General features: G+C 46.7%; 1 protein-coding gene and 1 long non-coding RNA gene across 2 annotated transcripts in view; one reads left to right on the top strand and one right to left on the bottom strand.

Moving 5' to 3' along the window:
- The window catches only part of Gm40592, a 33,333-nt gene extending 29,923 nt beyond the window's left edge, over positions 1 to 3,410 (top strand). Inside the window, exon 5 of the long non-coding RNA XR_003948988.1 lies at positions 2,262 to 3,410. This is a non-coding gene — a long non-coding RNA (predicted gene, 40592). The remainder of the gene's footprint in view (positions 1 to 2,261) is intronic.
- Akap12 (A kinase (PRKA) anchor protein (gravin) 12) overlaps positions 1 to 14,459 on the bottom strand; it is a 93,143-nt gene extending 78,684 nt beyond the window's left edge. Inside the window, exon 1 of the mRNA NM_031185.3 lies at positions 14,120 to 14,459. Coding sequence (NP_112462.1) covers positions 14,120 to 14,269 — 150 coding nt within the window. The 5' untranslated portion in view covers positions 14,270 to 14,459. The remainder of the gene's footprint in view (positions 1 to 14,119) is intronic.
- Positions 14,460 to 14,743: the final 284 nt, after the last annotated feature.

The following is a 14,743-nucleotide window of genomic DNA, read 5'->3' as shown; positions in this document are numbered from 1 at the left end:
GTCCCAGCAACCACATGGTGGCTCACAACCATCTATAATGAGACCTGACTCTCTCTTCTGGAGTGTCTGAAGACAGCTACAGTGTACTTACATATAATAAATAAATAAATATTTTTTTAAAAAGTTAAGAACTACAAATCAAACACCACCACTGCACACTGCATAACAACATACCCTTCATGAAGGAAAACTACCAAGTCACAATGAAGCACCTGTATGTGTGTGTGCATGTATGTGTGTGAACTGGTGGTACAGGTGCAAGTGTGTGAATGGAAGCTAGGTCTTCTCCAATTGCTCATCTTTCACAAATTGTATTACGTGTATTTCTTGTGTGTACGAGATCACGTGCACTCATCCACCCATGGCATGGGGCACGTGTCCAGGTCAGAGGACAACTTCAAGGAGCAAGTGATCTCCTGCTACCCTGCAAGCTTCAGGGATCAAACTCAGGCCGGGTGCAAGTGCCTTAATACATCAAGCAATCTTGCTGCCCTGAACTTATATCTATTGTTGTTGTTATTTGTTTGTTATGACAGGGTCTTACTAAGTAGCCCTGGCTGGCCGGGAACTGGCTATGTAGACTAGGCTAGCGTCAAACTCAGAGATCTCAGCTTCTGCTGAGATTAAGGGCATGTGCCACCATGTTCAGCCCCAATTTAAGTTTTTAAGCTATAGTCTTTCATAAAACCTGCAACTTAACAATTTGGCTGGACCGGCTAGCTAGCAAGCCCTAAGGATCGATCCTGTTCATTCAACCCCAGGGATAGATGGGATTGTGGGTACATGCCAGGCTTTCTCACTTGGATGCTGGGGACATGGCTCGGGCCATCATGCTTGTATGAGAAACACACTGCTGACTAAGCCATCTCCCTGGCCCTCCTTTTTTCCTCATCCCTCTCCTTAGGAGATAGGTTTACTATGTAGCCCAGGCTAGCCTTGGAGTTGCTCTCCTGCTGGGATTTATAGGTGTGTGCCATCCTGTGTGGGTCAAAGTACACTTTAAGAGAGGATCGCCAATATCAAGGAGAATTTAGCCAGTATGACGGCACATACCTCCAATCATAATACTTACGAGGCCGAATCAGGAAGATTATCACATGCTAAAGGCAGCCTGGGCTACATAGTAAGTTCCAGGACAGCTTTCGCTACAGAATGAAACTGTGCTTAAAATTAAAAAACAAGAGAAGTAAAAAGTGACCTGAGCTGCAAGATGGCTTTAACGAAAAGCAAGCCTGGGTTAGGTCTCTGCAACCTAAATTAAAAAAGACTTTAATTACATCCGGGACCCCAACAGGCCCTGTGAGATGGAAGGCAGAAACAGGAGAGAAGTGCTTGGAAGCTCCAGTGCCAGCCGGCCTGGAGGGCAGCACAACAGAGACAAGACAGACTCTCTAACACACACACACAAAATAATAATAGCATTAGTAGGAATAATAATAATAATTGGGACTTTCTTTGTTTTGTTTTGTTTCTGTTTTTTAAGATAGGGTCTCGCCGGACATGGTGGCGCACGCCTTTAATGCCAGCACTCGGGAGGCAGAGGCAGGTGAATTTCTGAGTTCAAGGCCAGGCTGGTCTACAGAGTGAGTTCCAAGACAGCCAGGGCTACACAGAGAAACCCTGTCTCGAAAAACCAACCAAAAAAAAAAAAAAAAAAAAAAAGACAGGGTCTCTCTGTGTAGCCCTGACTGTCTCTGAAATTCACTCTGCAGACCAGGCTGGCCTCACACTCAGAGACCCGCCGCCTCTGGGATTAAAGGCGTGTGCCACCACCCCTGGCTCATCAGAACATTTGGAAAAGAAGCTTGCACCGGATCCACTGATAAGCAAGCACACGCTCAGACACTAACAAGGAGAGCAACCACCAAAGGCCTTGTCCTCAGCACAAGCCCAAAAGCAGGCACGGGACATGCACATTACACTACAGACACTTTTGGAATTTGGGTTTCTTTAAAAACACAGAAATATTATAAGAATAATATCTTTTGTTTTAATCCCAGGTGTGGGATACAGGCTGCTTCAGGTGGTCTGCAGCAGCTGATTATGAGTTGCCGTATGCTCTAGCAGAGTTTTTTTTTTCTGTGATTGTGTGACGTTTGGAATTCTGAGAACTTTTCAGAGGGTATATAAATGCTAAAGCCCTGATAGGCGGTGTTGCTTCAAGGGGGTTGGTTGTAGTTTGTTAGCAGTCATGCTCAGAGAAGAAACAAGACAAAAGAAATTAGATTTAAGGATTGCCCCCTTCTTTCTTTCCTATCTAGTGATGGAAAAAGAAGAACTCACAAAGTATCAAAGACCAGTACAAGCAAAGAAGAAACAAGAAAGAAATTAGACTCACGGACCCCTATCTCTTTCTCCCTCTGTCATTTCTCGCCTATCTAGTGATGGGGTGGGGGGATAAAAGGTGGAAAAAAGAACCCACAAAATAGCAAAGACTGGCAACAATATTCCCCCAAAGCGAGTCATCCCTAAGACATCTCTTCGGCCTGCAAACAGAAGGGGTGTGGTCAACCCTCAGGGACCTTGTCTCGGATGGAGAAGTCTGGCTGGCTGGAGTAAGTGCTGTTCTGGCAGCTGCCCAGCTCACTGCCTTTCCATTTTATCTTCTACTTCCGAGCTCTGCCCCTCCCTTCAGGTTCCACAGCATTACCCACTTCTATTGATGACCTCCGTGACACACCACACCCAGTCTTTATTCTCAGGGAAACAGCACTATAGGAGATATATAGCTAAGTATAAGATGCCTGGGCCATTACTGAAGCCCCCACTTACATATTTATATACCTGTGACAGGCGCTGGCCATATAGCTGACCTCAAACTCAAATCTTTGAGGGTGCACCCTCCTGTAAACCAAATTTTATTACTTACAAGTGATGTCCTAGCTTCATTTCTGTTGCTGTGATAAAATACCCCGACAGAAAGGAGCTGAGCGGAGAAGGGATTATTTGATCTCCGTTCCAGGTTACAGTCCATCACTAGTTAAGGCAGTGGGAGCTTGAAGTAGCCACATCCACAGCCAAGAATAAAGAGATATCACTGCGTGCATAATTACAGCTCAGCTAGTTCTTTTCTTAGAGTTTGGGGCTTCAATCCAGGGAATGGGACCACTCCCCTTCAGGCTGGGTCTCTCCCCATCAATCAAGACAATCTCCCAGATATGCCCATAAGCCAACCTGCCCTAGAGAATCCTTCACGGACACTCTTTCCAGCTGATTTTAGGTTGTATCAACTTAACAGTTACAAGTGTCTCCCTTCAGTGGGGCAGTGGTAGTGCTTGCTTTTAATCCCAGCACTCGGGAGGCAAAAGCAGGCAGGTCTCTTGTGAGTTCAAGACGAGTCTGGACTACAGAAGGAGTTCTGTGTAGCCAAAGCTGCCTAGAAAAACAAATAAGGGCTGGAGAGATGGCTCAGTGGTTAAGAACACTGACTGTTCTTCCAGAGGTTCTGAGTTCAAGTCCCAGCAACCACATGGTGGCTCACAACCATCTGTAATGGGGTCTGATGTACTCTTCTCGTATGTGTCTGAAGATAGCTACAGTGTACTCATATAAATAAGAATAAATAAATCTTAGAAAAAAAATAAGCAAAAAAGTCTCCCATCTAAGTGACTCTCCCTTTAGGTGAAGCCACTCCTTCGACTTGAGCTCAAATGCCTGGGAGGCAGAGCCAGAACCATCACTTGAACCCGGATAGCCTGGAAAACACTGGCAGTGTTGTGTTTTGGTTTTCGGTCTTTTGTTGTTGTTTTTGGTTTTGGTTTTTTGGGGGTTGGTTTCTCTGTATAGCCCCGGCTGTCCTGGAACTCAGGCTGTTGGGAGAGGGTTTGACTTAACTTGGTTTGTAACCCAATCTGACTAGCACATCATTATTCTCCTCTGTCGATCTTCTCCAGGGCTGGGATTACAGGCATGTGCTGTAACTGTAATTTTTAAATTTGGAGAGTTGGTTGCTTTCTCTTGTTGTCCTAGCTTTCAGGTCTTTATTATTTTATTTATTTATTTATTTATTTATTTATTTTGGTTTTTCGAGACAGGGCTTCTCTGTATAGCCCTGGCTGTCCTGGAGCTCACTTTGTAGATCAGGCTAGCCTCGAACTCAGAAATCTGCCTGCCTCTGCCTCCCGAGTGGCTGGGACTAAAGGCGTGCGCCACCACGCCCAGCTTCAGGTCTTTATTATTAATGGGGAAGGGGATATGTGCTGTTTCTGTGTTAAGTCTGGGCACACAGTTACCACCGCATGTGTACAGAAGTCAGAGGATGAGTTTTAGAGTCTCTTCTCTCCTTCTGTTGTGGGTTCTGGGTCAAACTTAAGTCATCTAGCTTGGGGTGGCATCAAGCAAGTGCAGTTACCTGCTGAGCCTTCCTGCTTGTCCCCTCGCTGGTCCTGTCTGCCCCGTGCCAAGCCTGTATCCTGCTCAAATTTCACTGACCTGGCAGAGATCTGAGCCAAAAGTGTCCTTTGAAAATGCTCGCTGGCAGTCTCCCTTTGCAGCCTCCCTACCCACCTGTCTCCAGCCCACACTGTCCCCCAGATGGACAGATCTAGGGTGTCCATCGAGACGGCCTTCTCGGGATGGAAGGCAGACATGTTCTCCGTCTGTGCTTTGCTGCGTCAGAAGCTTTCGGCGCGTCTCTAAAGCCTCTCCACCTCCCGGGTGGCTCTTACGCCCTGGGTGAACTGAGACTTTAGCATCCCTTTTCCATTATCCCCTTAAACACATCCATCTCCCTAACAAGTCTCATCTCTTCCCGTCTCCCCACCAACGGCCTTGGACGTGACTAGAATCCTTTTCCAAAAATATTCTTTGCTTTTCAAAGTAGTTATCTAGAAAATCGTCTTTGTGGATCTGGACCAACTGACGGCAGGTCTCCGACCCTCTCTCTCACTTCCCTGAGTCTGTCATTGAACACTGCGCCTGGCCTGAGGAGGGCTTCCAAGGTTGATGAGCGATGCTGTGCACTTTCCTGTCACACCCTCACCGGTGAACACTCCATGCTTAAGAATTACCTGTTTGATGTACGTGATACTGGGTATCCAACCCAGGGCCTGGTGCACAGCTAGACAAGCACTGTTGCTGGGCTCTAATCCAAGCTTAGCTTAGAAAATACGCATGCACTTTGCTGTTAGAAACCAGGGCCTCTCCGTGTTAGCCCAAGCTGGCTTCAGCCTCTGGAAGCACTGAGCCTACAGTGCTGTACAGCCATGCCCGCATCATACTTGGCTCTCTTGAATATATTATGGTATCATTTGCTAGGACAACAAGTGACAAATCTCCACTTCCTTTCTTTTTTTTTTTTTTTTTTTTTTTAAAGATTTATTTATTTATTATATGTAAGTACACTGTAGCTGTCTTCAGACACCAGAAGAGGGAGTCAGATCTCATTACAGATGGTTGTGAGCCACCATGTGGTTGCTGGGATCTTGAACTCTGGACCTTCGGAAGAGCAGTCGGGTGCTCTTACCCACTGAGCCATCTCACCAGCCCTCCACTTCCTTTCTACACTCAGATAACCACAGCCTCAACACTCACCTCAGCCTTGAGAAACAAGGAAAATACGTGCAATAGGAAAGAGGAAAATACTTTACACCGTAACGTTTGGCGCTATAGTTGACCAGATGTTTTTAATTTATTGCACAAATACAGAGGAAAGTCGTCTAATTTTTTTAAAAATTGAAACAGACATACCCATATGTAGAAAAAGGTACAAGAGAGACTACGTGACCCATGGCACAAGGGTAGTAGGAAATATACATGGACAATAAAATCAGATTTCTCCTTTTAGGCATGAAAATAAACCTTGTGGATTAGGATCTAAATGGGATTGGAGTTGGGGGATGGGAGGAACACCTTTAATCTCAGCACTCTAAAGAAGCAGAGGCAGAGGCTGGTGGATCTCTGAACCTGGTCTACAGAGCAAGTTCCAGGGCAGCCAGGGCTACAAAGAGAACTCCTATGGGTGGTGGGAGGGTGATTTAAATGGGATTGGGCAGAGCCCTGCACTCACCTGTGTGAAGCATGAGGCACTGGGTTCAATCTGCAGCATATACCTATATTCCTAGCAAAGCTGTGTCTCGAAATAAAGCAAAACAGCCAGACAGTGGTGGCGCAAACCTTTAATCCCAGCACTTGGGAGGCAGAAGCAGGCGGGTTTGAGTTCGAGTCCAGCCTGTTCTACAAAGTGAGTTCCAGGACAGCCAGATCTACACAGAGAAACCCTGCCTCAAAAAACCAAACAATCAATCAATAAAATAAACAACAACAACAAATTGCCCCTGGGACTTTGTGTGTGGTAGACCCGCTTCTTCTACCCCAGAACCTTCTCCACCAAGGTGTATGATGTGTATACACAACACCTGACCTGGCCTGTGTGCACCAGCCTCCCCCAGCGCAGTCCAGGCACAGCAGCTTCAACTCCCACTACATAGGAGAATAGTTCCTTTATTTTCTTCTCCAGACCAGTGAGAGGGAATAAATGCCTTTATCATCTTACATCTTCCCTTCCACCCACGCGAGCTCCAACCTTAGTGATTCTTAAGTTGTCACCTAAGCCTTAAACACCAGGGGGAGGAGGGGCTTGTGTGCCAGTTCCTTTCCTCTGAGGCCACAGGGCACACACTGAACAATTAGAACACACAATGGCCTTTCAAGAATCCAGACTGTGGTGCTACAGTGTGACTCAGTCTCAAACACATATGCACGTGAACACACACACACACACACACACACACCTCCCTCATATCATGCTAATGCATACCTACCATTCCAGCACTTGGGAACCAGAAGGGTCAGGATACCAAGAGCAAACTTGCATACAATGATTTCAAGGACAATATTGGTCATTAAGATAAATCCTATCTCTAAAAAAAACAAAGACAAACAAAGCACCAAAGTATAAAGAAGCCCAAAGCCCTATCTGCATCCTCCAGCAGGTTCTGATCAGCAGGGTGACCCAAATAGAGGTGCACAAGTCAAGGATGGATGTGCACAAGCCCTGAGGACCCGTTCCTCGGGGTAGGTGTTCTGCTCCCCAAGCGCTGAAAAAATATATTAAAACTCACAGAAGACAAGGAAAACAGTCAGTTCCGTAGTGTTGAAAACAAAACACCTTTGAGTGTGCTGTGTGGGTGGAAATAAAACCCAGGTCTTCCCACCAGTAGTTAAGAACAGCATATCAGTCGGGGGTGGTGGCACACGCCTTTAATCCCAGCACTTGGGAGGCAGAGGCAGGCAGATTTCTGAGTTCGAGGCCAGCCTGGTCTACAAAGTGAGTTCCAGGACAGCCAGGGCTACACAGAGAAACCCTGTCTCGAAAAACAAACAAACAACAAAGAATGGCCTATCATCCTCAGCTACCCCAGGCCCAACACAAAATCTACAACTTCCTTTGTGTTGATTGTCCTAAAATTCACAGGGTTGAAAGAGTTTCTACAGAGCTCCTCCACCAGGCCCAAAGGATCAGAACAAAGTGGGGTGACTTGCTAAAGTTCCAGGCCACCAAGCTGGAACCAAATTGTTTATCTGACCTTTCAGATATCAAAAGATGAAAAGTTAGGTAATGGCCAAGCCCAGCTATGTGTGACTAGAGTCATCACACAAGAATCTGAGGTAAGAGGACTGCCTGTTTTGAGCCTGGGTTACATTAAGAGACCCTGCCTAAAAAACAAACAAACAAATGAATAAAAGTTTGGGCTGTATAAATGAGTTCCCTATGCATTAATCTTTACAAGATGAGTAACTTTTGTCTCTGGTTTCCTTAGCCATCTCTTTGCTACAAAGTCAACCTCAAGTCATCTCATCCAGACAACTATTCCATTTTATAAAAGGGTTCTAGGTAGAGGCCTGTGAGAGCAGAGCACAGCCCTGCATGCCTGGAACCCCAGTTGCTGAGAGCTGAGACAGGAGAGTGACTCCAGCCCAGGCAAGAGTGAGAACTGTGCTTCACAGACACTGGAAGACTGATGGTTTTTCGAGACAGGGTTTCTCTGTGTAGCCCTGGCTGTCCTGGAACTCACTCTGTTGACCAGGCTGGCCTCGAACTCAGAAATCCGCCTGCCTCTGCCTCCCAAGTTCTGGGATCAAAGGCGTGTGCCTCCATGCCCAGCTCTGATTAAACTTTTTTTTTTAAAGATTTTATTTATTATTATACATAAGTATATTGTATGTCTTCAGACACGCCAGAAGAGGGTGTCAGATTTTGTTATGGGTGGTTGTGAGCCACCATGTGGTTGCTGGGATTTGAACTCAGGACCTTCGGAAGAGCAGTCGGTGTTCTTACCCGCTGAGCTATCTTGCCAGCCCCCTGATTAAACTTTTAAACTGGATAAATGTACATTTGTATATTTCAAAAGTGGATCTGCGCAAAGCCAAAAGAGGAAAAGTTCAAAACCAGCCTGGGCTACAGTTCCAGGTTAGCCTGGGACATAGAGTACAACAACTTATAGTCCCCAAGGCTCAGCCTTTCCGTTTTATAAGAGGTCCCGGATTCTGGAGACTCAGTCTTCCAACTGCTGGAATGAAGCCCTGGGGGCAGGGTGCTGGGGACCTAGCGTAGCCTCTCAGTCCTAGCAGCCCAAGGGGAGGTGTTGGGTTTTGTCTCTGATGTAGTGAAAGAACAGCACCTTCTATAATAGGGACAATCTATTGGCATATAGGTAACCACGCAGGCAAAACCATCACTTTACTCAGGAGTAGAGGAAGGTTGAATCTGATGTTCAAGGACAGGATCCTCAACACATTGAGTTTGGGGCCAGCCTGGACTACATGAGACACACATTTACCAAAAACAAACAAACAAACAACAACAACAACAAAACCATGTCATTAATAAAGATGACTTTCATTACTTTAAATTCTAGACCATTCAGGGTAAAGACAGATGACTTGGGCCTTAAAAGCCTGTTTTATTATTCTACTTCAATTTCTCAGACACAGTAGCTCAGGGTAGTCATTTTAGAATAATGGCACCCACAATATCTGTCTCACCACAGACACACCCTTTAAAACACTGGCTCAAGGAGCTGGAGAGATGGCTGAGCGACTAAGAGCACGTGTTGCTCTTGCAGAGGACCTGGGTTCAGTTCCCAACACCCATCTGGTGGCTCACAGCCATTTGTAATTCCAGTGCCAAGAGATCTAATGCCCTCTTCTGACCTCTGGCAACACCAGATGTGACAACTGTGGTGTATATAGATATATATATGGGCAAATCACTTGCCCATATGTACATTAGAATAAATTATATGTTAGTGACTCATAACTCCTGCAGTCAAATAGAAGCACGTCCTGAAAGACTTGACAAGGGTCTCCAGCTCCCTACCTCCTGGGGACACTAGCCTCACCTAGCTTTCGGTAGCCCTGTTGTTTTCAGCTTTGGACTCACTGAGGAGGAGAAAACATAGAAAGGTTAATTCAGGGCTGCCAAGAAGGCACAGAATGTGAGGTGCTTGTGGCCTAACCAGATGACATGAGTTCAATGTTCAGGCCCCACATGGTAAGAGGAGACAACTCCTATACTTGTTCTCTGACCTCCAGGTATGTATATGCATGTGTGCACATGCACATGCACACACACACACACACACACACACACACACACACACATACAAATATGTAATCATTTATTTAAAAATAAAGGTTGGGGGACTGGAGAGATGGCTCAGCAGTTAAGAGTGCTGGCTGCTCCTCCAGGTTCTGAGTTCAATTCTCAGCACCCATGTGGTGGCCCATCTGTAATGAGATCTGATGCCCTCTTCTGGCACGCAGGCATACATGCAGGTAGAGCACTGCACACATAATTAATTAATTAATTAATTCAGAGGCATTCTGATTGCTAAACTTGGTCAGCATGTTGGCTGCAGAAACCAAGATTTACCAGAGCAACGGAAGTCTATTAGTCATTGGTCACCCATGGTCTGTCAGCAACTGAATGAAAATAAACCTGCAGAGACCAGAGATTATAGACACACAATTGAGAAAAAGAGAAGCCAATCTTACTGTCCCCAGGAGCAGTCTTAAACCAGGAACTAGGGAAATAACACAGGAAGCCATTTCCCCTTACAATTTGCATATGAAGAATAACTATAGGACTTCTAGTTTTACTGAAGTACAACATAGATAAAACCTAGGCTGGGGCATTTAAATGTTATAACTCTTGGGCTGAGTCTGCAAAAGTCCGGCTTGCTCTGGCAAGGCCCTGGGTTCAATCCTAGGCAAGAGGAGGAGGAGGAGGAGGAGGAAGAAACAGAAGATCAGCTTTAGTTCCCAGAGGCTGGAGAGATGACTCAGAGGCTAAGAGCACTGGCAGAGGACCAGAGGGATCCCAGAACCCACCGCAGGGAACCCACATCTAGCTTCCACCGGCATGAATGCTGGAGGGTGAACACACAATTTTAATTTAAAACAAACAAAAAAGCTTACCTCTTATGTGACCTCATGACAGAGTTCAACAGAAGAGTTGCTTTGGGGCACTCTTAGAAATAACGGCTAACTAAAGTCAGCAGAACGAGGGGCTCAGGACTGTAGCCCAGCATCCTGCCCAAAACTCTAGGTTCACGTTCTAGCATCCAAAAAAATAAGTAAATAAAAATTTGGACAGTATAGAGATGCCATGATGTTAATACATATAACATGTATTTCAGGAAAAAAAAATTAAACTGAATAGAATGGTGGATCCTAACTGTAATTTCAGTCTTCAGAAGATCACCAAGGGTTTGAGGCCACCCTAGGTTTAATAGTGAGTTTGAGGCCAGCCTGGGCTAATGAGTTGATTTCTTGTCTAAAAAACCAAAACAGCAAAAACCCCAAGCCAACTGATGTACCAAATATGTAGCATCTGATATAAATATTTGAATATATATATATATATATATACATATATATATATATATATATGTAAGGATCCTAGCACTCGGGAGGCACAGGCAGGTGGATTTCTGAGTTCCAGCCCAGCCTGGTCTACAAAGTGAGTTCCAGGACAGCCAGGGCTATACAGAGAAACCCTGTCTTGAAAAACCAACAAAACAAAACAAAACAAGGATAAAAGTCTTTAATGATCAATTCTATAATAAGAAGGAAAAAAGGATATCATTCTATCTAAAGACGGAAAACTGTCGGGCAATGGTGGCACATGCCTTTAATGCCAGCACTTGGGAAGCAGAAGCAGGCAAATTTCTGAGTTCGAGGCCAGTCTGGTCTACAAAGTGAGTTCCAGGACAGCCAGGGCTACACAGAGAAACCCTGTCTCAAGAAAAACACAAAAATAAAAAATAAAAAAATAAAAAAAGAGGGGAAAAACTATATACTACATAGCAAACCTCCTCAAAATGTCTACAGATCCATCAAGATTATATATTCATGATGTAATCCATAAGTAACTCTGTGAATGTTTCATCTGACCCCACCCCCCAATAGGGGGTGTGTGTTCATGTAGCCTAGATTGAATCAGCTTCAAAATCACAGTGGTCCTCAGACTCCTGAATGCTGGGATTGCAAATGCAAGTCTCCACACCCAGCCAGACCTCTCTCTTTCTAAAGAGCAAACAGGTCTTCAAATCTGATTTTCCTCCTAAATCATTTGCTCAATCTACTAAGTACTAGAGAGACTGTCATTATCTGATACACAAAACGAATCCTCATGAGGTTAAAAGTGAAGCCGGAGAAGGGGACAGCTGGCATTCACCAATGAGATCCCAAGGGCCAGGACCACCACTTCTTCCATCAGCTCTTGCCAAGTTCCTGATGTTTCGCGCCATGCACCTTGCCTCACACAGGGGACAGTTTGTCAGGAAATCGGGTAAGCCCTTCGCCTTGTGGAGCATGGTAGTTAAAAAGCCCCTAAGTCCACAAAGGTAGAAACTGCGGATAGGGGACAAGGGGCTAAGGAGACGAGAGTGATGGAAGCCTCTAAGGTCAGGCATTGGAACTTAAGATAGGCCGGGCGTGGTGGAAAGAGTAAGAGAGGACTTAGAGGTGCTGAATCATTCTTAATTCTGAGATCCTACTGAAAAGTCTTAGGTCTTCAACCCTAGGTAACCTGTGGGTGGAAGGAAGTAACATACACGTATGTGTGCAGCAAGCACGTGCATGTGGATCGATCCATCTTCAAATTGATAACTGGGAAGCGGGCCAACAAATTAATGGTGTCACCAAGTCATCTTTTAAAAGAGACTGCTTGGATGTTTCAAGATGGCGGTTGATGGCGAGGGGGAGGGGGGATGCAGGCTACGGGATGGCGTGGAAGGAAGAAAAGAAAGGTTCATAACTTACTGTAAACAGATAATAAACCTTGACGTCATATAAAAACCAAAGTTAAAAAAAAAGTCTCCTGACTGCAGATTTTTAGCAATTATATCTTAAAATGACTATATTTCCAAACTGGAGCTATGTTGATGGTGATCGCCAGCAAAGCAAGGTGAGGGGCAGTGAGGTGATGAGTCAGCAGATACAGGTGCCTGCTGTGCAAAGCCAGCAGCATGAGTTCCAGCCCCACAACCCACATAAAGGCGGAGGGAGAAAACTAACCGCACAGAGCTGTCCTCTGACCCCCACGCACGCGTGCCAAGGAACAGTTGCCCTGACCACCACCTGCCCAATGTACCCACAAACTAAGCACTAAGGGCAGGTGTACTCAAAGAAGTTTCCAAAGAGTGTTACACGGAGTATTAAAATGTAAATGAGGCATCCAAAAGATGGAGACTGACTGGATGGCAGAAGTCTCTCAGAAGACCTGCGCATCTGAGGCAGTGAGGACTTTGGACTTTATAAGTGGTGATGAGTTAAACACTGGAGGCAGGAACTGTTAAGAGAGGCCACCCAGCCTACATTATACTAGGCAACATAAAGAGCTCAAAGCCATCAGGTCCCACCTCTGTTAGATTTACCTGGAACTCAGTGTTTTATTCTCACACAAAGATGTTTCCACTTCCTGACCCATTTCTAAAGGTCCTCGCTGCTCTCTATCACCAAATTCTGAAATTGGTTGGTTTTTCCTTTAAGTTGTTTGGTTGTTCAACACGTTTCTGTAAAACTATCTTAAATCCACCCGAGCGAACTCTTGCTCACAAACACGTGCTGGAAAACAGCCAACAGGCAATGTTGCCATCCGGGCGTGGCTATGAAATCATTTGAGAGGCTGAGGCAGGAGGACTGCCACTAGTTGGGCTAGCTAGTGAGTTCCAAACCAGCCCTGGGCTACAGAGTGAGACCCAGTCTTAAAACAAGTAAGCAAATTAATTAATTAACAACCCTAAACAATAACAAAACAAAAGGAACAGAAGTAAAATACAATAATGAGAGCAAGACACAAAGGTAAAGGCTGTGATGGGCAGGGCAGGGTCAAATATTCCAGTCTCAAACTAAGCATCCCTATAAAATGCAGTATATCTAGAGCTTTACAGTGGACTCGACAGAAAGAGTGCAAGGAACGCTTACTTAAGCCTTTTCCTACATCCGTGCAGAACTTCTAACTCCAATGTTTGTTTATCCAACTGAGTCCACAGGCAGTAAACTGTGAGAAAGGGAGACAGGACTCCAGGAGCTTTGCCTATCCCTCCATTCGTGCTTCTGCTCCGGTTCTCTCTGTCTGGAAGAGAGCTACATGCATGGCTCTCTGCATTAGCTAGGCGGTGTCCCAGGCGCTGCCGCAGGACTCTGGGTACCAGACCTGGTGGCCCGGGTGGAAGCTGGTATCAAGGCCAACACTGGGCGGGGAACCTAGAACCTAGGTTTGCCCTGCTTCAAAGCAGGTCCCGACTTCCCCACTCTGGGACCTGGGATCTAGGGGTGTGTAAAGTGGCTTAAGAAGCCTGGCCGTGGTCAATTCTTACGGATGCCCCACCGGCCATCCCCCAGGCTGCCAGCCCACCGGAAGAGAGAAGAAAGACTAGAGAACGGCGGTCAGGGCAGATATGATGGTTGCAGAAGGGCTGGCTAGGTCGCCGCCCTTAGAGACCCTCCACAAAGATGCCAGCCCCGCCCCGGTGCAAAAGACCCCAGAGACTGCACAGGGCTGCGCTCGAGTTTGCAGATGGGCTGTACCGGCGGGAAGTTGTGGCAGGCGGAAACCGCCGGGACGCCCCATCTCCATCCCGCCCCACCCGGGCAGGTGGCTGCAGCTTACCTTGGTGGCGGGGTCCGCGTCAGCGGGATCTCCAGCTGCTCCCGACGCTTCCGCTGCGGGCCCATGGCCACTGAGCTCCAGCTCGCTCGGCGTGTCGCTCTCCGCCGGCTGCTCGGGGCTCCGCTGCTCGGTGGAACTGCCTGCACCCATGGCTCAGTGGCTTTCCTACTCTCGCCGGCTAGCCGTCTTCCTGGGACCGCGGAGAAGCAGAGGGGCGAGGAGATGTGCGCCCAGGACCACAGGGACTAAGGGGTGAGGAGCACCCGCTCTCCACGATCCTGCTGAGAACACACCCGGACTGAGAATGAAGGGGACGCGCTCGTGGCAAACTCCTTAAAAGAAAAAAAAAAAAAAAAAGCCACCTCGTAGCCTCCTCCCCCCTCCTTGTTTTTCCCTCCCTTCATCACATGAGCACAGCCCAGACACGCCTTGCAGCATCTCCCCCTAGGCTGCTAGGACCAGAGGCTCCGACACCAGGCCCCCAGCAGCCCACCCCGCCCCCAGGGCTTCTCGGGTCATTAAAGGGGGACGAGGGGTTTGGGGTCTGTCCCAGGGCTGCAGAAGGTTCAGGAGCAGCAAAGAAGGGGGCGGGGGCAAAAGCTTTGTTTTTTTAATGTAATGATT

This window comes from Mus musculus, chromosome 10, assembly GCF_000001635.26.
Source record: "Mus musculus strain C57BL/6J chromosome 10, GRCm38.p6 C57BL/6J".
Taxonomy (NCBI): Eukaryota; Metazoa; Chordata; class Mammalia; order Rodentia; family Muridae; genus Mus; species Mus musculus.
Note: the sequence above shows the minus strand (reverse complement) of the source record. Positions and strands in the feature narration are given on the sequence as shown.